General features: G+C 48.1%; 1 protein-coding gene across 1 annotated transcript in view; it reads right to left on the bottom strand.

The window, feature by feature from the left end:
* The window catches only part of PCSK2 (proprotein convertase subtilisin/kexin type 2), a 206,571-nt gene that overhangs the window by 158,663 nt on the left and 24,439 nt on the right, over positions 1–23,469 (bottom strand). Inside the window, exon 2 of the mRNA XM_007064133.4 lies at positions 288–392. Coding sequence (XP_007064195.1) covers positions 288–392 — 105 coding nt within the window. The remainder of the gene's footprint in view (positions 1–287; positions 393–23,469) is intronic.

Here is a 23,469-nt window from a genome sequence, read left to right as displayed (position 1 = left end):
CTTGCTTATGTTTGAAACATGCCTTTTGGAACTCATTGACTGCAAGTGAGGCTACTAGCAGAGAGTGCAGTATTACTAAGAGTGAGCAAGGGTGGAAGACTCAAGCTCGAAGCTGTGACTGTTGTTGTCATGTTAAAAGCAAGGCTTAGGTTGTTTTAACTTCTGCACAGCAGCCACAGAGCTTGGGTCAGGCATGGAATTACCTGTGTTAAGACTTCACAGTTATCTGATCCCATATGGCATGAAAATCATGACTGCTGGATGGCAAATCAATGGGAAAAGCTTACCCTCGGGTCTTTTTCCAAATGAAGCTTGTGCTGAAGACTGCGTCTTCTCCTGGCCCTGGAGATGCCATTATGATAAAAATGATACCCATCATCAATAAAGGGAAGCTGGGGAAGAGAAAGAGCAAATTAAAAAAAAACAAAGCCAAAACAAATACACTTAAGAACTATGGGGATTTTTTTTTAAAGGAGCTTAAGTCCTATTCACTTTGTAAAGACACAGGCTCCTAAGTCACTCAGGCACTTTTACCCTATAACGTTAAGGTTATATGCTATGAATATGCAATGTATTGTTTCGCTCGTAAACATCGGTATCAATGTCACTCTGCATTCAAGGTCTGCAGCACCAGTATTTCTGCAGGGCTTCCAAATTACATCAGAATTATTTCTTATTTCCCTGAAACCTCCAAAATAAAAGGACAAAAGGACTTTAAAATTACCACAAATTGTATTTCAGCAATAAGGCAAGACAGAAATGCTTTTCTGAGCCATTATATTGCACCTAAAATGAAGCTATAAGATTTAGGGCAGAAAGCAGAGTGATTTTCTCTACCAGATAAATGCAGTGTCTGGAGTTTCTTCTCAATACTGTGGAATGAAATTGATAAAGAAAAAAAAAGGGAAAAAAACAGATGGTCCCATGCATTATTAGCATGGTCCAACATTTCTGATAGCCTATCAGAAAGCTCCATTTGTGTCTCAAGTTCCGATAAATTACTTAAATCTACCAAAAGTTTTTTTTAATTCTCTTTTTAGCAACCTAAAATTTTTACTTCTCAAAACAAGCTGTATTTTCATGTCGCTAACATTTCAATGTCAGGGACTTAATTTAGCTGCATTATCAAGGGAATAATTAAGAGAAATTACAAACACTCATAGGGGTTTTAAAAATGTTTTAAATCAAAACATTTTATCAATGAGTCTGCAGTACTTATGAAAATATAAACATGGAAATTATTAATAGTGATTCAACTTTTCTGATTGAAAATTGAGATCAAGGGCCAGATTCCAAAGGGTCTACTCCTATCCAGGAGTCTACTGCACTTGATAGGTAACATCAAACAGCAGCTCACAGGGGACTCTGCCTGTCAGAGACTTTTTTGTAAATTAGTTTTACAGTGATTCAAGTGAAGTAAAAATGGTCTAAAAGAGGCACCTCCACAAAAAGGGTAGCCATTTCTCATGGTAATTCCCAGAATCCGGCATACGATGTTAAATCCTGGCCTTCCAGATGAAAGCCCTTAGACAGATCGCACAGGATATATTTGTGTATACCACAAAAATGCACAGTGAATATAGAGGGTAAACAACATAGCTGGATTAGTTACCATTTGAAATACACTGATTAGATCTACTTTAATGCTAACCTGGGGCCAGACTGGGCCTACCCTTTCATAGCTACACTGTATATGCAGGGGCAGAGCGGAAAGCCACAACAAAGCTTTTTTCTCCTTGTGCAAACTACACAAGGGCCTCACTTGACTGCCATCTCTGCATCCCCTACAGCTGCAGTATATATGGGCCGGAAGTGCATAGCTCCCAAAAGGTGCAGGAGGAAGTGAAGTCCTGGACCCATCTCTGCACTGACATCAGCCTGCAGGGCGAGTAGGCTATTCTCTATAAAGGGGTGTAACAGGGCTGCACTCTCCCAGCATTGCTAGGAGGCTCTGAGGGGAAGTCTTCCTCCATTATGTGGATCTCCTCTCTATAACCCACCCTGAAAAAGTGCAGTTCCACATCGCCTCCATTACAGGGCTGTGCCTCAAAGATACAGTTGAACCCAGGGACAGTAAAACTGCAAAGCAAGAGAGGGGAAGAAGAGAGACCAAATTTTGCAGGTGACGAGGTCATCAAGAGAGAGAGAGGAAGGAGAGGGCATGGAGAACTTCTCACCATTCGAGGTAACAATCTGAGTGTAACACACCAAGCATATCACACAGCAAATAAAAATCTTCTACTGCTACCAGGTGACAGAGTTACTCCTTTAATTCAAGTGACCTAGACTTGCATTTTTGGTGATGAAGGTCCTGCTGACTCCCCATTGTGGAAGACTTGTTATGTATTTACACTGCCCTCAACTCCTTAACGGAGGGTACTACAAGGATTGTTCCAGCTCTCATAAATCCATGTTCAGGTTTCCTCCCTATTTCCCCCAGTGAAGTCAGGTTATTTTTCCTTTTTACCAAGCATCCAAATCAGTTCCTATTAAGAATTCATTTCTGATGCTTTCAAAGAAACCTGTGTTCTCTTGGCTATTTTGGACACATTTGGAGAGAAATAGGCACCTGTGGCTCATTTTCTATGCACATTTTGTTGGGCTGAGCCAACATACTGTACAGTATAGTATAGCAAAACTATGGATATGTAGAGGACTTGAACGTAAGCAAAAGCAACTAGACCTAGTCAAGTAATGAAAATCACAGATTCAGGGTCACAAAAGAGCTACTTGAATTTGATTCATTGTAATTGAGAGTGATAGTACCCATAATTTATTAGTATTCAGATCATCGGTTTTCATGATATTTGTGAATCCCAGAAGCTTCATTAATTTGAATTGGAATTATTCATTATTATTGGTCATTTGTTAGTCTCCTGTTGAAAGGCTTCAATCATGGTAAGGAAACAAGACCAGATGACCAACTGCTTACCAGGAATTGTCAATAATTAATAGTGGTAGTGAACAATTTGCAAAGAGTTTGTGAACCAACAATTGTCTGAAAATTATTTGTCTAAACTCTTCAGTGAACACTTACAAATAATGAAGATATTCAGAGAAATCAGGAAGAGATCACACACAAAACTAGGCCTAGAATGTCAAACAGTTTCATGACTATGACTTAACTAGCTGCTCAAAACCAACAAACAGCCATGTTGGGCCCTCTGCTTTTGAGAAGGCTTACTGAAGTGCTGTACTGATTCAGCAACATCTCATTGACCAGTGAGACCACAGGGGAAACTAACTAATGGTACAATATTGCTCTTCACCAGTGACTTGGAGCTTTGCAAATGAAAATGCTGACCATTGCTTTGTAATAGGGTGAAATCAGAATGAAAGTATGTTACAAAAAAGAAATAAATGTCAGTAACAGTAGCTCCATGGCCAATAAGGAGGAAGGACGCGCTAGTGCAGTGGTTCTCAACTGAGGGTCCATGACCCCCTGGGGGCTGCAAGCAGGTCTCAGGAGGGCCACCAAGCAGAGCCAGCTTTAGACTCACTGGGGGCCAGGGCAGAAAGCCAAAGCCCAATCCCTTTAGCTTCATGGGGCTCTGGTGTGGGGCCATGGGCAATTGCCCTGCTTACTACCCCCTAATGCCAGCCACAGACTTCCCATATATCCTTTGACAAGTCTCTTACTCTGCCCTGTGACTCAGCTCCTCATGTATAAAATGGGGCCTCAGAGAGAGTTGTAAGGATGATTAAGTAGAGTATTAACCATTCTGAGGGTCTCAAATACTAAGGTGATGAGGACCATGTAAGTACCTACATAGAACACAACAGCAAACCAATTAATCTCCACTTGATGTACAAATATAACATAGCACTGAATGCTCCCAACGTGTACCAAGGTGAGAACAAGCCTCAAAGGATTTCAGGCATATTTTATATTGATCGTGTTCAACACTTCCTTACAATCAACTCTTTTGATGCAACCACTATAGTAAATTTAAAAAAAAAAAAAAAGCTCTAAGATCCTGCAAAATCATGAAAAAGCCTCTCTATATCCTGCTTATCCCGACTCTTCTTTCAAGATAACGCTCTCCAAATGCTTTATTCTCCAGTTAATAATATCAACAACATGGTAAAAATGAAATCATTTTTGGCTTCTTCCTTTATTATTACAATTGCAGTTACACCTGCCAGACCCAATCATGGCCAGGGTCCTGCATTGTGCTAGGGGTTGTACAAATACAGAACTAAAAGAAAGTCCCTGCCCCAAACTGCTGGTAATCCTGTAAAAATACATTTTAAAAATCTCATTACAAAACAGAAGGGGGAAACAAAGACTATTGAAAGGGAAGAGGCTTTGCTAATGATAGGAATTACTAGAACATATTTTTAACTACAGCAGCAAGATTACATTTTACAGAAGTGAAAAGTATTCCACTGGGTGCTGTCACGGCTTGCATGTGACTCTGGGATGTCTTTGTTGCTTCTCAGGCTACTGTTCCAACTGATAAGCCAGAGAACAATTACATACTTAAAGTCTGTGTAGGAGGCAAGTACTTCAACCCCTAGCTGTACCTTCCTCCTGAAACCCACACTCTTGGGGGTAGAAATTATCTTGGTTTTAAATGACTTTTTTAATTTGCTCATGAACTTTGCACCTGTTCTGTGATTCTTCCTTTCCAGATGCAGAAAAGAGGGTGAGGAATTTGCCAAGAGAGACTCAGTCACAAGCACGCAGCCCGTAGAGAAAGGTGACGCTTAGCTGTGCTGCTACAGGAGTATCCCGGAAAGGGACTGTAACCTACTCAGCCCCAATTCTCCTGCTGCTGCCCCATCACTCAAGGAGGGTAATTTGCTGTTGGCCTATCCGATCAGCAAATACCCCCTCTGCATCCCCAGTGTTGGTTCAGCAGCTGCACAGTCTAAAAAAGTGTGAGGTGGAGCCAAGTCTCCACCCATTCGCTGTCTACTCAATGGCCCCCCTCCTCTGAGGAGGGAATAAACAGATGTACTGCTCGCATGTGCTCATCTGCACCTGGATCCAACATGTGGGTGTCCCACATAGGACTGTCAGAGGGTAGGGGGGTGCTCTTCTTCCTTTTTGTTCCCCTGCACATATGTAAAGTACAAGTTACAATCCTGCCTTTAACCCTTTTTCAGTCTTTACTTGGACAAAAGATTTTTTGATATCAAAAGGGGGGTTTCTTGGATAAGAGATAAAGACTCGGCACAGATGTTAATGAAAAGGAACCATATAAAGTGTCAAATTCAGATTTTAGATGTGCAACAGCATATTTTGAGATACACACACAGTTCTGTCATGGTGCATGCAAGATTAGAAACTGACCCTGTCTTTGATGTGTGACAAAGTTCCTCCTCTACCTTAGTGGGTCTTGCACTTATTGGCAGATTTGCTCGCCTCGGAGATTCACGGCAGCCCTCAGTTTGGCCATTTTCATGAACCCACAGTCCAGGTCAACTTCTCCTGTGTCTGACCAGGAGTTGGGAGGTTTGGGGGGAACCCAGGCCCGCCCTCTACTCCAGGTTCCAGCCCAGAGCCCTGTGGAATGCAGCTGTCTAGAGTGCCTCCTGGAACAGCTGTGCGACACCTACAACTCCCTGGGCTACTTCCCCATGGCCTCCTCCCAACACCTTCTTTATCCTCACCATAGGACCTTCCTCCTGGTGTCTGATAATGCTTGTACTCCTCAGTACTCCAACAGTCCACATTCTCACTCTCAGCTCCTAGCGCTTCTTGCTCCCAGCTCCTCACACGTGCACCACAAACTGAAGTGAGCTCCTTTTTAAACCCAGGTGCCCTGAATAGCCTGCCTTAATTGATTCTAACAGCTTCTTGATTGGCTGCAGGTGTTCTAATCAGCCTGTCTGTCTTAATTGTCTCCAGAAGGTTCCTGATTGTTCTGAAACCTTCCCTGTTACCTTACCATGGGGAAAGGGACCTAATTAACCTGGGGCTAATATATCTGCCTTCTATCACTCTCCTGTAGCCATCTGGCCCAACCCTGTCACAGATGGTAACTTCCTTATTCTACAGCAGTAGAATTCATTCCTTAACCAGCAAAGGGAACATTAGCCAACAGAACTGCAAAAGAATTTAATATAATCAGAATGGAAGTATATGCATAACAAGCATATTATGATGCAATAGCTAAAAACAGCTAAAGTTCACAGGGGAATCAGTATTGCTTGAGGCTCAGTGAGAGATGCAGCATTCAAAGGCCGTAACCAGTTTTAAGAAGCGACATACATGAAGTAATTAACAAACAAAGGGTCTCAGACTTATAATATCCTTAACATTGAATTGTAATGATTCATTGCCAATCAGTCAGCCTATCCCACTGTATTATATATCACAATGTTTCCATTGTATGTTGCCAGTTGTGATGGGTGCACTCACCTCTCGCGAGCGGCCCCTGGCCGAGTGCGTGTGCCTGCACACACTCTCTACCTGTTTGTGGTGGGTCTTCAGTGACTCAGCCCTCTGGCCTAGTCATACGAGTCTGTCAGTGAGATAAAAACAAAGCAAACCCCTTCCAGAGTACAAGGCCAACAGGGGCCTCTCTCAGTGCCCTCTGTAACATCTCTCTCTCTCAAGTTGTCCCTGCTCCGGTATAGAGTGGTGCTCCAGGGCTCCCTCCCTGGAGGCAGTGTCTTCGCCCTCTCAGGGCCTTTTTGGCCACAGCTCTCCAGCAGGGCCACTACAGTTCAGTTCCCCTTCTGGGGTGGCTCAAAGTCCAGGCCACTTTCCCAGGGGACCCAGGCACGCCCTCTACTCTGGGATCCTACTGATAGCAGCCATCCGCCACGTCCCTTTATATAAACTGCATTGCAGCTACAATTCCCTGGGCCACTTCCCCATGACTCCAGCATATTCTTCACCCTTACCTCAGGGCCCTGTCATGGTGGAGTCCCAGCAGCCAGCCTGGAGCACCATCCACAGTCCTCCAGCTCTAGCAAGGATCTCAGTCTGGCCCTGCAGCTCTTTTTATATTAGCCTGCTGGGCCCTGATTGGTTGCTTCCCATGCATCTTCTCTAGACAGCTTGTAGGATCTCTCTACTGCCCCTTCCTGGGTTGGGTGTGGCAGGACCATGAGGCCTCCAGCAGGGGGTCTCAGGGCCTAGTCCACCCTGTCACAGATAAACTTAATATAGAGACAAATACACAATTATAAATTGGCCTAAAGAAGGGATATTGACGAGATAAACTACCAGTCACTCTTCAGCTTTGTGGTATTGATCACATATTGTAGTTGATGTATTTCTACTGTTCATCTTCCTCTCCCATCTTGTCGGTTGATAATGTCAGTTAAAGTCTGTCATTATCTCATGTTTAGGTTCAAACTTCTGGTGTTCTTATATTTAGATGTATAACCTGTTTATTAGTTGTCCAGTCAAAACTCTATGCGATATTAAGCTTCTCCTTTTTCCTCCTATTTTCCTTATTTTAATATCTTAATGTTGATATTAATTTGGAATATTGTTGAAGTGGTTTCTCCCTTTCTTAGTATTTAAAAAAAGTTCTCAAATGATCAGGTTTGGTGGCAGGCAAGGACCTTCTTCCAGAAAACTACAAGAAGTTCCACCATATTACTAAGAAGCTATCTTTTTTCCTTCTCCCCTGTAGAACTCTAACATGAGGAGTTAGTTTTTCTAGAACCAGAATATCCCACATTTTTTATATGTCAATAGTTTTAGGGGAATCACTCCTCTTCCATCACCTTGCTGTGGTAATCCTAGCAGCATCTAGAAGATGAGTATTTTTATGGCTTTTATGAGACTCAGCATTTTCAGGACAATTTAATAAAAATTCTAAGGAATTATCTGACACCTGATTCTGTTATGTCCCTTATGGAGTCTCCAACAGCTTTCCAAAATGTCTTAGTTTCAGGGCAGGAAATAACTACATTCCTACAATGTATTCTGTTGTAACAAAGCAGCATCTTTTGGTTCATATGATTGTTCTACAGGTCATGCAAGAGTTGATCCAGAGTGACTAGGGGACACAGATTTGAACTGTATCTGCCAGAAAATGCACTATCAATCTAAAATATAGTCCTGCATCACCTATTGCCACTGTTCCTTAGAAAGGTTGTGTCTGATGTGCTCTGACAGGTGCAACTCTGCCTGAGTGGTGAATCAAGTTCATAACATGCCCGGATGCAACAGAGCACTTAAACTGAATAGGAGCTTCACAGAACAACTTGCACATATAACGTTAAGCATGTGCTTAACTGTTTAACTGAATTAGCATTTAAGCAAACGCTTGTGCTATGCAACCATTAAAGATCCCTGTTTGAAAGGAATTCTCTCTGTGCACGGAGGATTAAGACAGGAATAACATCAAAATCACATAGCACTTAATAGTTGTTTTGCTAGAGCCCAATACAATCCAAACTTCAAATATTTTAGGTGTTGATCTACATCTCAAACTCATTTTCTGAGTGGGTCGTAAATATGGTGAGATAGTTTCTTTCTTCTTACTACTTGTGCAACAGTTCCACCCAAAGGAAAAGAAAATCTATATCTTCCAGTAGTAAATGCATTCAGAAGATTCACATTTCCCCAATGAACTGACTGGCTCTGTTACAGTTAGTCTGAGAACTAGGAACTGCCTTGCAGCAGAAATTAGAAACCTTTTCATCCCACTTACCAAATGCTCTGAGGAGGCTTATAAATATTCAATATGCATTTTAAAGCTCTTTCTCACTCCAGTTGCAATTGCTTTACTTAGAATCATAGAATCATAGAATATCAGGGTTGGAAGGGACCTCAGAAGGTCATCTAGTCCAACCTCCTGCTCAAAGCAGGACCAATCCCCAATTGAATCATTCCAGCCAGGGCTTTGTCAAGCCTGACCTTAAAAACTTCTAAGGAAGGAGATTCTACCACCTCCCTAGGTAACGCATTCCAGTGTTTCACCACCCTCCTAGTGAAAAAGTTTTTCCTAATATCCAACCTAAACCTCCCCCACTGCAACTTGAGACCATTACTCCTTGTCCTGTCCTCTTCTACCACTGAGAATAGTCTAGAACCATCCTCTCTGGAACCACCTCTCAGGTAGCTGAAAGCAGCTATCAAATCCCCCCTCATTCTTCTCTTCTGCAGACTAAACAATCCCAGTTCCCTCAGCCTCTCCTCATAAGTCATGTGTTCCAGACCCCTAATCATTTTTGTTGCCCTTCACTGGACTCTCTCCAATTTATCCACATCCTTCTTGTAGTGTGGGGCCCAAAACTGGACACAGTACTCCAGATGAGGCCTCACCAATGTCGAATAGAGGGGAACGATCACGTCCCTCGATCTGCTCGCTATACCCCTACTTATACATCCCAAAATGCCATTGGGATGTACAAAATGCCAATGTACTTCTAAATGCACAGATGAAAGCCAAGTTAACCCATATGTAATCAATGAGTGATGAATAGATTTAAGTGGTAGCTACAAGTATGGGAATATGTAGGATAGTGTTATAGGGATATGGGATTGATAAGCATGTATTATTGGTGACAGATTTCAGAGTAGCAGCCGTGTTAGCCTGTATCCAGAAAAAGAACAGGAGTACTTCTGGCACCTTAGAGACTAACAAATTAATTAGAGCATAATGGAACATATAGTAAGAAGATATATATATACTGTGGCAAATTGCCGGTACTACGATGATGGGTCTCATGCTTTCTCTTCTTGGCGGCAGGGGAGGGGGGTCAGGGCACTGTTTCTTGCCCCTGAACTGGGGTATTAACTGCCCCACTAGTGACCTAGAGGAGGGGAGTGGAGAGGGAGGGACCCGGGCCCACCCTCTACTCCAGGTCCCAGCCCAGGGGCCCTAGGGATACCAGTAAACCACTAGAACTAGCAGTTCCTTCCCCAGGCTACTTCCCTCTCCTGCCCTTCAACTTGTGGGGCTTCCTGCCCTCTCTCTGCACAAACCAGGTGTCCCTTTACCTAGGTCTTAGTCTTCTTAGCCCACCGCAGCACTTCTCCAAACTCTCCTCTGCTTCCCTCCCAACTGCTCTCTGCTCCAACACCAATCCACTCTGCTTCAACTCCTCCACTTGTCTGATTGAAGCAGGGAATTTTTATCATGTGACTGGCTTCAGGTGCTTTAATTAATTTATAGCAAACTTTCTTCCCTCTACAGGGAAGAAGGCTCCCTTCTTTCACTCTCCTGCTGCCCTCTGGCCTGGGCTTTCCTTGCTTTTTGCCCCTGCTTCAGTTCCCCCCCCGCCCCCGCAACTGGGCCAGACACTTTTTCTTCATTTTGTGGGGTTTTTTGCTGTTTTTCTTTACTACCGTTCAAGTGCTGGTCGGCTGCCAGCTTGCCTGCCAGCCCCCCCACGCCTGCCCTCGGAGGCTGCTACTGCTTCAGCTGCAACCCCCGAAGGAGGGGGGGAGGACTGCCGACCCACTCCCCGGAGGAGGGGAGTGGACGCCCCCAGACCCAACCGTTTTGCTGTTCATTTGTGGACCCGCAATTAAATGTCTTCTTATCTGCTTGGCATTTTTGGAATGCTCCACAAAGACCGGGAGAGAAGACAGCTGACAGAGACATCGCCCAGGGAAGCTACAAATCATCGTGGAGGGGGCCGTAAGACTGAGTAACTTTTGAACTGAACTCTCATGTGGGGGGAGTTTGACTGTGTCTTAACTGCGTTTGTAGGGGCACAGGGGGTGTGACAGACACAACAGCCGACCAAACAAGACTCTTTGGACAAACGCACGTGGGTCCACGCCCCTCCCTCCCCCCACCTGGACTGCCCACCCCACAGTTTGCCCCTATTACCTGACCCCAACTCCTGTTTCCCTCCCCTGTCCAGTCCGACCCATTTGCCCCCTCTCCCCCCCCCCGCCTGCAGCCCAACAGGGAGAAGTGGTCAATCTGTTTCCCCCTCCCCCCTCCTCCTTCTGGTGTCTCCCCGCCTCTCCCTGCTCACGATGGCGGGGAATGAGAGGGGCGAGGCCCCTCTAACAACCTCAGTTGCCCCTCCCCCACCTACCCCCCTGCCCAACCCCCAAGCCTCCCCCCCACCACTGCTGCCAAAACACCTGCCATCGCCCCCACTGGGGCATCGGCAGCCGGAGGCACCGGGGCAACTATTGCTGCTGCTATGCCCACCGCCCCCCCAGATTCTAGGAAACCCCCCCGGTTAGCCGGAAAGGCCAGGGTGCGAAGAAGGGGAAGGGCCCCGCCACAACCACCAAGCCCTCCATGGCAGGGGCTGCTCCCACCGCTGTGGCCTCGTCATCGACCATGGTGTCCCTCCCCGCTGTTCCCTCCACCAGCTCTGCGAGCGTCCCTCCCCCGGCCCCCAGGGCGTATGCCCGGGCGGTGGCAGCCCCCCCACCACCTGCCGCCTTGTCATCTCGCCCACCCACTGCCTCCGCTACCATCAATAGTGGCCGGGGCCCCTTTCCCACCATGACCAGGAAGCATGGTGTCCGTTGCCTCCTGGTGCCCGCCTCACCCCACATGGAGACATACGTTCAGGCGTTGGCGAGGGTGGTAGGACCCACGGCTATTGTGGCAGCCTCCAAAATGTACGGGAAGATCGTCTTTTTCTTAGCATCGGAGGCTGCCGCCCAAGAGGCGGTGGAGAAGGGCCTGGCGGTGGGGGGGGGAGTTTGTCCCCCTGGAGCCGCTAGAAGACCTGGGTGTCCGCCTCGTCCTGACCTCCATCCCTCCTTTTCTACCCAATGCCACCCTGTTACCCGCTCTCTCCACCCTGGGGAAACCCGTTTCTGTCATCAGCCCTCTCCCGTTGGGCTGCAAGGACCCCACCCTCCGTCACGTCCTTTTGTTCCGCCAGCAAGTGCAGCTTCTACCGCCGCCGCCGGCGTGTGACGGAGAGGCGCTCGAGGGGTCCTTCCTAGTCCCCTACCAGGGAGCCCGCTATCAGGTCTACTATTCCACAGGAGAGGCCCGGTGCTACCTCTGCCAATCAGCTGGGCATGTCCGAAGACACTGCCCTTTGGCCCGGCGGGGAGGGGCACCCGAGACCTGGCAGGACATCGGCTCCGTTGTTGCCGACGACCCTGGCCGCCCGACATCTGAAACCACCTTTCCTCCTGCTCGATCCACCGCTGTTCCTGCCCAGGCCCAAGAGACACCTCCCCTACAACGCCCAGACGAGCGAGGGAGCCCTGCCCTTGCTGTTTACAATCCAGCAGAGCCTATGGAGTAGGGTGCAGCAAAGATATTACCAGGCATAGGAGAGGGCCCGCCCCAAGGAGAACCGCCCCCCACCTCATGCTGCCTCACCGTTACCCCCCCGAACCCCTGAACCATCGCCTCTGCCCCCCGACACGACCCCTGCTAACCAGCCCCCAGACGATGCTACGGAGGGCTGGACCCTAGTCCGGGGAAAGCGAGGCAAGCAGAAGGCTCGAGCTCCGCTGCACCCATCCGATGCGGAGGCCCCCTGGAAGACCAGGAAGGGAGGCACTGACACGGAGCCTTCCGCTGTGCCCACGAGTGAGATCTCTCCGCCGGTGTTGAGAGGGGAAGACAAAATAGCACTGGAAGGTAGAATCTCCCCGCCACGGGAGACCCTCCCCTCCGAGACCCCTGAGGAAGCCCCTTCTGCCCGAATATCACCCGAACCCAACGCGAACCCTGAAGCGACCGTCGTAGCGGGCGCCAGAGGGGAGACCCCTGGGGTGGCAGAAGACGACCTCTCCTCCATATATGAGGAGATCGAGGCCCTAGGTTTGACCCCGGTCACCCAGGGAGAGAATGACCTACTGCCGGCTGGCATCGATCTGGGCAACCTTACCCCAGTCCCCCTTTCCCCATGCTCCCTCCCCCTAACCGCCTTCCCGGGCGAGCACCCTGCAGAAGGTGGTCCACCACCTGATGCCATGGCTGCCAAATCCACCACAGAGTCTGCGCCTAGCATCACTGGGAGCCCCCTCCCCACCCCCTTAACCCTCGAATCTGTTCGGGAGGCACCACCTCTCAGCTGCTTGCCTCCCGAAGCCCAGAGCCTCGCCTCTGTCCCTACCCCCACCCCCACCCCTGTCTCTGCCCAATCCACCTCCTCCTGCAATGCTATGGCCGCCCCTGGGGTTATTTCTTTCCCGTTTTTTGCGGATCCCCCCCAAGGAGCAGCCTTTGCATTTTCCTGCCGCAACCCATTAGGAGCTGCAATTTTCCCTCCGCCATCCTCTTCTACCCCAAGGCTTGAGACGGACCTAATAACTTTAGCCTGTCAGACGCCCCGTCGGTGGTCTGCACCCTGCCTGCCCACCTCAGCGGACCACGAGGCTGCATCAAGAGCCCCACCAGGGAACAACCCGGAAATCGCAACCCCACCCCCCCATGAGCTGCGAAAAGCGTTGCGAGAGTTTTTAGAAGACATCCGTGACTCCCGCAACAGGGTACAGCTAGCTCTCCAGCTATGGGGGGACTTTGATCAAATCCTCCAGGCCACAAGGGCCCTTATAAAGGAGGGTAAAGGGAAAGGAAGGCACGGTGCCGCGGCCTACGGGAGGGCCCGCAGCTTCCGTGACGATTTACTCACTTATGGGATGGGTCACAGATTGTTGCGCGACCTGCCGGGGGCTGCGAACACCCCCGCCAACAAGGAACCCCCCCCCCAGCCCTCCGCATGACGCCCCTCATTATTGCAACTTTGAACACCAGGGGCTGTAGGATGGCTCTCCGCAGGTCCCAGGTGCTCTCTTACCTTCGGGAAGGGAGGTACTCTGTGGTTTTCCTGCAGGAGACCCATACGGATCCAACCGCCGAGGACAGCTGGTGGCTGGAGTCGGGGAACGGATCTCCTTTAGCCACTTCATCATTCGACAAGCTGGAGTGGCGACCCTGTTCTCCCCCAACCTACGGCCCGAGGTGCTAGGGGTCACTGAGGCCGTGCCGGGCCACCTGCTGCATCTCCGAGTCCGTATGGAGGGGCTCGTGGTCAACCTCGTTAACATCTATGCCCCGACAACCAGCCCGAAGCGGCCTCAATTCTATCAGCGGGTCTCCGACTTCCTCAGCACCCTAGATTCTCACGAGTGCTTAGTCCTGGGAGGGGACTTTAACACCACCCTCGAGGAACAGGACCGCTCAGGGGCCGAGCTGAGCCCGGCCGCCGCGAACATTCTCCGAGGAATAGTCGAACATCACTCGCTAGTTGATGTCTGGCGTGAACACCACCCAGATGACACTTCCACGTTCATCTTTGTCCGGGTGGAGGCCCATCGGTCACACCACTCTCGGTTGGACCATATTTATTTATCCCGTTTCCATCTTTCACAGGCCCACTCCTCCAACATTCAGCCAGCCCCATTTTCCGACCATCATCTAGCCACCATAACAGCCTCCCTCCGTGCAGAGAGGCCGGGGCCGGCCTATTGGCACTTTAACAACAGCCTGTTGGAGGATGAGGGCTTCGTGACATCCTTCCGGGAGTTTTGGCTGGCCTGGCGAGAGCAGCAGCATGCCTTTCTCTCGGCGCGGCGATGGTGGGATCTAGGGAAGGCGCGGGCCAAGCTCTTCTGCCGTGACTACACCCGGGGCACCAGTCGACGGAGAAATGCAGTGATAGAGCAGTTGGAACGGGAGGTTTTAGAGATGGAGAGGCATCTGGTCGCCAGCCCCGAGGACCCGTTCCTCTGCGGAGCATGCCGGGAGAAGCGGGAGGAGCTCCGGGCCCTCGAGGACCATCGGGCCCGAGGTGCCTTTGTTCGATCCCGCATCCACCTCCTTCGGGAGATGGATCGCGGCTCCCATTTCTTCTATGCCCTGGAGAAAACAAGAGGGGCCAAGAAACACGTCACCTGCCTTCTAGCAGAAGACGGCACCCCCCTCACGGATCTGGTGGAGATGTGTGGGAGGGCCCGTGACTTCTACACAAGCCTTTGCTCCCCGGATCCGACCGATCCTGGCGCTTGCAGGGTGCTCTGGGAGGAACTTCCCACGGTCAGCATGGACGACCGAGACTGACTAGAGCTGCCTCTCATCCTGGCCGAGTTCTCGGAAGCCCTCCGTCGCATGCCCACCAATAAATCTCCGGGCATGGACGGGCTGACCGTGGACTTCTACCGCACGTTCTGGGACATCCTTGGCCCAGACCTAGCCACTGTCTGGGCTGAGTCTTTGCAGGGTGGGGTCCTCCCTCTTTCATGCAGGCGAGCGGTGCTCGCCTTGTTGCCGAAGAAGGGGGACCTCCGCGATTTACGAAATTGGCGTCCCATCTCACTCCTTAGCATGGACTACAAAATCGTAGCGAAAGCAATCTCGCTGCGGCTAGGGACCGTGATGGCGGATGTGATCCACCCAGACCAGACCTATACTGTCCCGGGTCGCAGCATTTTTGACAACCTATTTCTAGTCCGAGACCTTTTGGAACTCGGGCGTAGAGACGGTCTGTCGTTCGCCCTCCTGTCTCTTGATCAGGAGAAGGCGTTCGATAGAGTGGACCATGGGTACCTCCTGGGCACTCTGCAGGCCTTTGGATTCAGAGCTGTTTGTGAGTTTTCTCCAGGTGCTGTACGCTTCCGCGGAGTGTCTGGTTAGGCTCAACTGGACCCTGACCGAACCAGTCAGCTTCGGGCGAGAAGTATGGCAGGGGTTCCCACTCTCAGGCCAGCTGTACGCTCTGGCGATTGAGCCCTTCCTCTGTCTCCTCCGCAGGAGGTTGACAGGGTTGGTGCTGCGGGAGCCGGAGCTGCGGCTGGTCCTGTCGGCGTACGCTGATGACGTACTCCTCATGGTCCAGGACCCGGGCGACTTGGCGCGGGTGGAGGCTTGCCAGGCCATCTATTCAGCAGCCTCCTCCGCCCGAGTCAACTGGGTCAAGAGCTCTGGCTTGGGGGTGGGGGACTGGCGGCAGGTGAGCTCCCTCCCACCCGCGCTTCAGACCATCTGGTGGAGCGCGGGTCCACTGCTCTACCTAGGCATTTACCTTTCTGCCACGCACCCTTCTCCGCCGGAGAACTGGCAAAATTTAGAAGGCGGGGTGATAGAGTGGCTCCGGAAATGGACGAGGCTACTCCGATGTCTCTCCCTCCGAGGGAGAGCACTGGTGCTTAACCAACTAGTCCTGTCCATGCTCTGGTACCGGCTCAACACCCTGGTCCCGGCCCCGGGTTTCCTGACCAACCTCCGGACATCGATTCTAGAGTTCTTTTGGTCAGGAATGCACTGGGCCCTGTTGGGGTTCTTCATCTACCCCTGAAGGAAGGAGGGCAGGGCCTGAAGTGTCTGCACACTCAGGTCCATGTCTTCCGCCTCCAGGCCCTGCAGAGGCTCCTTTATAGTGTAGGTAGCTTGACGCGGAGCATATTGGCGCACGCCTTCCTGCGTCACTTCCAAGGGCTCCGATACGACCGGCAGCTCTTTTATCTTTGTCCGAGAGGTTTTCCGTGAGACCTCTCTGCGCTGCCGGTCTTCTACCAGGACTTCCTCTGGACCTGGAAACTGTTTTCAACGACCAAGTCCGTGGCGGCCACCGTGGGAGCAGATTTCCTCACGGAGCCCCTGCTACACAACCCCCAGCTCCGTGTGCAAGCAGCGGAGTCCCACTCGGTGCGCCAGAGTTTGGTCCTGGCGGAAGTCACAAGAGTCGGAGACCTCCTGGACTACGACCGGGGAGACTGGCTGGATCCCCTGACGCTCGCTCGGCACATGGGGCTCTCCAGACCTCGTACCCCCCAGCGTGTACTTCCGGAGGTGAAGACCGCCTTGACGCCCGCTGCTCGGGCTTAACTCAACCGAGCCCTGCGCGAGGGCACACCCCGCCCACCCTCTACCCCAGGCCCGCCAGACCTTTCAATTGGGCCCCTACCCCGTAGATCCCAACAAACCCCTCACCCTTTCACTGCAAGCCGGCTGCATGAACTGCAGCCGGTCAGCTTCCAAATCGCGCCACGGAAATATCTATACACACTCACGCTTCACACCCTTCACGCCCACACCCTGGTGTCCTGCCCCGATACAAAGTGGCGGGACCTCCTGCCACCTTTGGAGGGTGAGCAATCCCGGTGGGCCAGCCTGTATTCCACCTTGGTCCTGAGGCCCGTCAGGGACATTAGTTGGCGGCTCCTTCACGGAGCTGTAAGCACGGGTGTGTTTTTGATGAGGTTCACCCCATCCCAGATACTTGCCCTTTTTGCAACATGAGGAAAACCCAGGCGCACGTATATTTAGAGTGTGCCAGGCTGCAGCCCCTTTTCCGGCTCCTCACGAATATTTTATTACGCTTTTGGCTACACTGTTCCCCTCACCTTTTTATCTATACACTCCCCATCCATGGCCCCACAAAATCGCGAGATCTCCTGGTTAACCTCCTCCTAGCCCTAGCTAAAAGAGCCATTTATAAAACCAGAGAGGGGAGGTTGGCTAATGAAGCATCCTGCGATTGTAGGGCCGTTTTCCGATCCTCAGTACATTCACGTATCCAGGCGGAGTTCCTCTGGGCGGCATCCACCGACTCCCTTGACGCCTTCGAGGAGCGGTGGGCGCTGTCCGAGTTTCTCTGCTCGGTGGCCCCGTCCGGTTCCCTCCGTCTGACCCTTTGATTGAGGGGAAGAGCGAGAGACCCCAGCCCCAGCCATTGCCGCTGTGGATACCATCATCACTGTCACCTAGGAGGGGTCCTATCACACGTGGTGTACGTCCTCCCCACCCTCAAACCGCCCACCCCGCAGCCGTGCCCATCTTGTCGGGCACTCTCTGGAGAGGAATAATTGGTGACACTAGGCGTGGCACTAGGTAACTCGAGGGGGTGGAAGACCATGAGTGTCGAGGAAGTCCCCCCGCTCTAGGCCACCAGGTAACTCAGGAGGGTGGAAGACCACGAGTGTCGAGGAAGCCCCCCCGCTCTGGGCCCAGGCTAGCCTGAACACTTCTCCCTCCTGAAGGCTGCTGTGTTATACCTTGTGTTTGCTTTTGTTTTGTTGCATAGTTTTACTTTATCCTTTTTGTTGATTCTTTGTAAGTGTTACATAAATAAAAAAATTTTCTGCTTCAAAAAAAAAAAAAAAGCACTCTCCTGCTACCCTCTGGCCATGATGTATCACACACTATAAACGTGATTTTTCCTCCTGATGATAATAGCCCACTGTAATTGATTTGTCTCATTAGAGTTGGAAAGGCAACCCCCATCTTTTCATGTTCTCTGTATATATACCAGACCCTCACTAGAACATGGGATTTGGGATCCATGCACGGTACTTTGTTATATGTGAATTCATGCTATATAGACGCACGTTCTAGCGAGGGTCCAGTGTATATATCTTCCTACTGTATTTTCCTCTCCATGCATCTGATGAAGTGGGTTTTAGCCCACAAAAGCTTATGCCAAAATAAATGTGTTAGTCTCTAAGGTGCCACAAGGACTCCTCGTTGTTTTTGTAAAAGCTGAAAAACCAGAAAGTGAATTAAATAACCAAAAATAAAAAAAAAACACTCTCCTGCTGCCCTCTGGCCATGCTGTAACACAAAACATACAGAGAAGGTGGAAGTTGCCATACAAACTGTCAGAGGCTAATTCATTAAGATGAGCTATTATCAGAAGGAGAAAAAAACTTTTGTAGTGATAATCAAGATGGCCCATTTAGACAGTTGACAAGAAGGTGTGAGGATACTTAACATGGGGAAATAGATTCAATATGTGTAATGACCCAGACACTCCCAGTCTCTACTCAAACCCAAGTTAATGGTATCTAGTTTGCACATTAATTCAAGCTCAGCAGCAACTTCCACCTTCTCTGTATGTATAAATATGTATATCTTCTTACTATATGTTCCATTCTATGCATCCAATGAAGTGGGCTGTAGCCCACGAAAGCTTATGCTCTAATAATTTTTTTAGTCTCTAAGGTGCCACAAGTACTCCTGTTCTTTTTATTATTGGTGAGAGAGTGTTAGGTATATAAGTAAGATAAAGCTATAACACAAGGCCTACAGGCTTTAGGTCTGTAAGATATGCAGCTTGGCCACCGAAAGTCTCAGGCTGCAAATAGGTTGGCATGACTAGATGGCCAAGAGATAACCCTGTACCAGTAAAGTGTAAGATTATAATAAAAGATGTCTTACATCCTGATATTCTGGAAACAATGCAGCAATAGGCTAGAAAATATGCCGCAATCCACCAGTTAATATTGCAATGTCCCATAACATTTCAGGGGATTCTGTAATAACTTCAAATTGCTATGGTAACTCATTGATGTAGATGTTAATGAGAATAAGGAGAACAACAGGAGTAGCCTATGAGAAATTGGGCACCCTAAAATTCATGGGTTGTGGAAGTGCAAAAAGGGAGAAAGGGATTGACACCCGCATGCATATGCATGGTTGGTGTCAAAGAAATTCAGGATAAAAGATGTTGCCTCGCCCAAGAGGATAGGGAAGCACAACAGGAAACATCCAAGGGGATGGTCACCTGATGGTCACCCTACTCATCTTTATGTTTCCCCAGGGGATGTAAGTATGAAATCACTGATGCTGGACGTCTTATGGTTTGTCTCTGCGTATGTTTTAGTAGTTCTGGCATTGGTCATCTGCTTAATTAAATTGTTAATAAAAGGACTTTGATAACTTGTGAAGGTAATACTTTTGGCCATTCTTCCTCGTGTGCGCCAAGTCTTCAAACCTAATGATATTTCTATGCTAATTCTGATACTGTAGCCATTAGGGAGTGTGAAACTTTGGCACAGGCCACTGTGGTTTAAGATACCATTGGTAATACCAACCTGTCAGTATTATAAAGGCTACAGGATCCAAGTACTAATGAGGCCTGGCCTTGTTTATCTTGGGAAATCTGATATGTTGAGGGGATAGGCTATAGCAAAGCCAACATTAATCTCATTAGTATTTGACATAAGATTGTTCTTGCAAAATACTTTCAAAGCCAATTAAAGCCAATTATCTCCCACAAGATAATTCATAAACGTCGGGCTAGTTGTTCATCTGTATTTATAGTCTTATTTGATGTTTCCTATCCAACCCTCTTCTTTTAAACAAAAGAGTTTCAGACAGCAATAAATATACATTATGAACCACTTGGTTTAGTCCTATTTGATCTGGTTGGTTTATTTGTTTGTTTTTGCATAAGTTGTCAATGGAAATTGTGTAACATATACTGTAATGTGAAGGTTTGTTATTGTACATCATGATTATCCTAAAAATGCATGTTGGCCTGACTTACAGGCTTGATCCAAAGGCTGACATGGGTTCTGAATTAAAATGGTTAAAAATTTAGATTTCAGTGCTGTGAATCATGTAGGTTCCAGTGCATTTACACTGCAGTTTACTTGATCATTTGAGTGTTCAATTCCGCAATATACTGAGCACTGGTATAAAGAATTAGTATAAAGGTGGTGGATTAGTGATCTTTGTTATTAGTTTATTGGTGGAGGAAAAAACATCTCAGCCTGTGATAAGTGTTTGTGTAACTTACATAAAAGAATCTGCACAGCTTAGACAGATTTTTCTATTACATTCCAACAACTCTGGAACCTGGTACTGTCTCCATGACCTACAATCTCAAATCAAAGCGAGTCAATAGTTTCTAGGTTTGGAGAACATGTACATAAGAGGTTGACACATTTTGCACTAGTTTTGCACTGTCTGTTGATCCAGCAAATCATTGCCTGAAGCTGATGACCATTATCATTCAGTCAAAAACCTGAACTGGAGGCTTAGCAACAATGGTTACTTCTCTGAGCACTGACACCAACAATGTGACAGGAGAAAGAGAATTCTTCAACCATGCCAAGAAACAAGAGATAGATAGAACACAGAAAAGGGTACGGTCGTTGTGGGTGTCTGACAGGAGCTTCTTCCATTTTTAGCAGCAACATATAACCACTGGGAATAAGAAAAACAGCCTCATAAAATCATTCGGCTAACTGGTTCCATAACTGCTGCATATACAGCAGGCAAACATGCTACATTATTTAAAACAATAAAGTAAATATGATTCCACCAGAAGCTGAAATCAACACAGTTATCTCAAACATATGTTAATGGTTCAAAATTTAAGACTGATAATTTTGGTCAATTTTGGTCATTATGTGAACTGAAAAAAGAAAATAAAATGTTTTCCTTAGATGCCAGGGGCATGCTTTCTGATTTCGCTTACGGTGATGGTGGTGTCAGTGGAGTTACTCCTCAATTAGTGCACTGTAAATGACATCAGAACCAGAAATCTGCACAATACCATCACCCACACCACCTCTGTTCTTATGTGATTTACATTGTGCTAAGCTAATTAGATTTTTTCCCCTTGACCCATACCTGTAAACAGGCCTTTTACTCTTTTGTATTTCTGGATTCTCTGCTCAACACTTCCACTTGATAGATCCCAGTACTTAAAAATCTATAACATAGAACTTTCATTAGTGAGGCCACCACTAGTCGGACCATTACAGAACTTTAGGGTTACCCTGGAAATGCTAACCCATGCTTCACTAATGGCCCAAAGTGATTATTGACATCTCCAAGTCATTTGCAAAAGTCACCCCACTCCTCACAAATATGAAACTCACCATAGACATACATCCCTTTGTCACCTCCCTCAGAGAATATTAAACTAGTCTCCTTCTTAGGCTTCCCTTGAAGTTGATGCAGAAGCTTTTGACACATCATGCTGTTCACTTGCTCCTTAATACAGGTGCATGGGAGTGAGTTAAACCTGTCCTATGCAATATTCCATGGCTGTAAGTAAATGGAGAACTTCATACTCTTCTTAATGATAGAGAACTCTTAAGGACCTAGCAGCAAAGTATCCACATGACTTTCTTTCACATTCCTGTCCCACCAGGACAGTTAAAGATCAGTTGGATTATCCTTACTCACTATCTCAAGGTTCATTCTGTACTGAGGATCAGTGCATATGTAACCTAGACACCTCCTGGGTGTGGTGTTCTGTCCCATCTAGTGGTACCGAGACCACTTAGAGAGAGTTAAATGAGTCTGCTCTACAGCCTTAGCTAAGAGCCAGTTGGCTTTTAGCTCATGCGGTAGAGGCTCATGCACTAAGCTCCAGAGGCCCCAGGTTCAATCCCACCTGCTGATGACCGGGATCTGTCAGTGTTACAAGTGGGAAATGACTGCCTAGGAAAGAGTACTGCAGAAAGGGATCTGGGAGGTCATAGTGGGCCACAAGCTAAATATGAGTCAACACTGTAACACTGTTGCAAAAAAAGCAACCATCATTCTGGGATGTATTAGCAGAAGTGTTGAAAGCAAGACATGAGAAGTAATTCTTCTTCTCTACTCCCTGCTGATTAGGCCTCAACTGGAGTATTGTGTCTAGTTCTGGGCACCACATTTCTGGAAAGATATGGAGAAAGTCCAGAGAAAAGCAACAAAAATTATTAAAGGTTTAGAAGACATGACCTATGAGGGAAGACTAAAAATATTGGGTTTATTTAGTCTGCAGAAGAGAAGACTGAGAGGGGACATGATAACAGTTTTCAAGTGCGTAAAACTTGTTACAAGGAGGAGGGAGAAAAATTGCTCTCCTTAAACCTCTGAGGATAGAACAAGAAGCAATGGGCTTAAACTGCAGCAAGGGGGGTTTAGGTTGGACAGTGGGAAAACCTTCCTAACTGTCAGGGTGGTTAAGCACTGGAATAAATTGCCTAGGAAGGTTGTGAAATCTCTATCATTGGAGATTTTTCAGAGCAGGTTAGACAAACACCTGTCAGGGATGGTCTAAATAATATTTAGTCCTGCCTTGAATGCAGGGGACTGGACCAGATAGCTGCTTGAGGTCCCTTCCAGGCCTACAATTCTATGATTGTGTGAACCACTGCAGTAATTACTGCAGTGGCTGTAAGTCGACCTAGCATAGGTCAAGTTAAGTTTGTAGTGTAGACATGCTCTCAGATGCTACAGTGCTTAGATTAGGGCCAGCGAGAGAAATTACAGACACGGTTTTGTGTTTGAGAGAAAGATGTTTCTGACCTCTGTCCAATAGATGTACACCATCTCCAAGAAACAAGGTGTCAGAGCTGCTAATATTTCTATGCCATACAGTCCGGTCAGCCATGAAGCCTCCAATTTCCTGATGACTGTTCTTCCAGTACTTATTACTAGCTTTCATATTGTCACTGTAGTGATTATTCCAATGCTCAGCCAAATCAGAGAAAACTATCACAGCTCTTGGACACAAATTTCTGATGAGGTCCCAATCTGGTCTCATAGGTTGTATGAGATGTACACCGGGAATAAGGCCCAGATCATCTCCACCTGAGGGATTTGCCACAAACGGTTGATCACAAACTCCTGAGTCAGTGGTCCTAGATGCTGCAGAGTGGGCAAAATGTGATTCCAATGCAGGCCATCTCTCTCCACGCAAACCAGCCTGTAGTCAGCAATCCCTATGTCATGGTGTACTCCTTGCTCTCTCGCCAACTTCTACAACCTTGAGATCCAAGAATTGCCCAGAATCCATATGTTGGCAACCCTGGCAGCACATATATTTATCTCCCCTCAGTGGCCAAGGTAGCTGTGCTGTCAGTTCCAAATCTCTGTGCAGTGCATC

Source organism: Chelonia mydas, chromosome 3 (assembly GCF_015237465.2).
Source record: "Chelonia mydas isolate rCheMyd1 chromosome 3, rCheMyd1.pri.v2, whole genome shotgun sequence".
Classification (NCBI taxonomy): domain Eukaryota; kingdom Metazoa; phylum Chordata; order Testudines; family Cheloniidae; genus Chelonia; species Chelonia mydas.
This window is presented reverse-complemented; position numbering and strand designations above follow the sequence as displayed.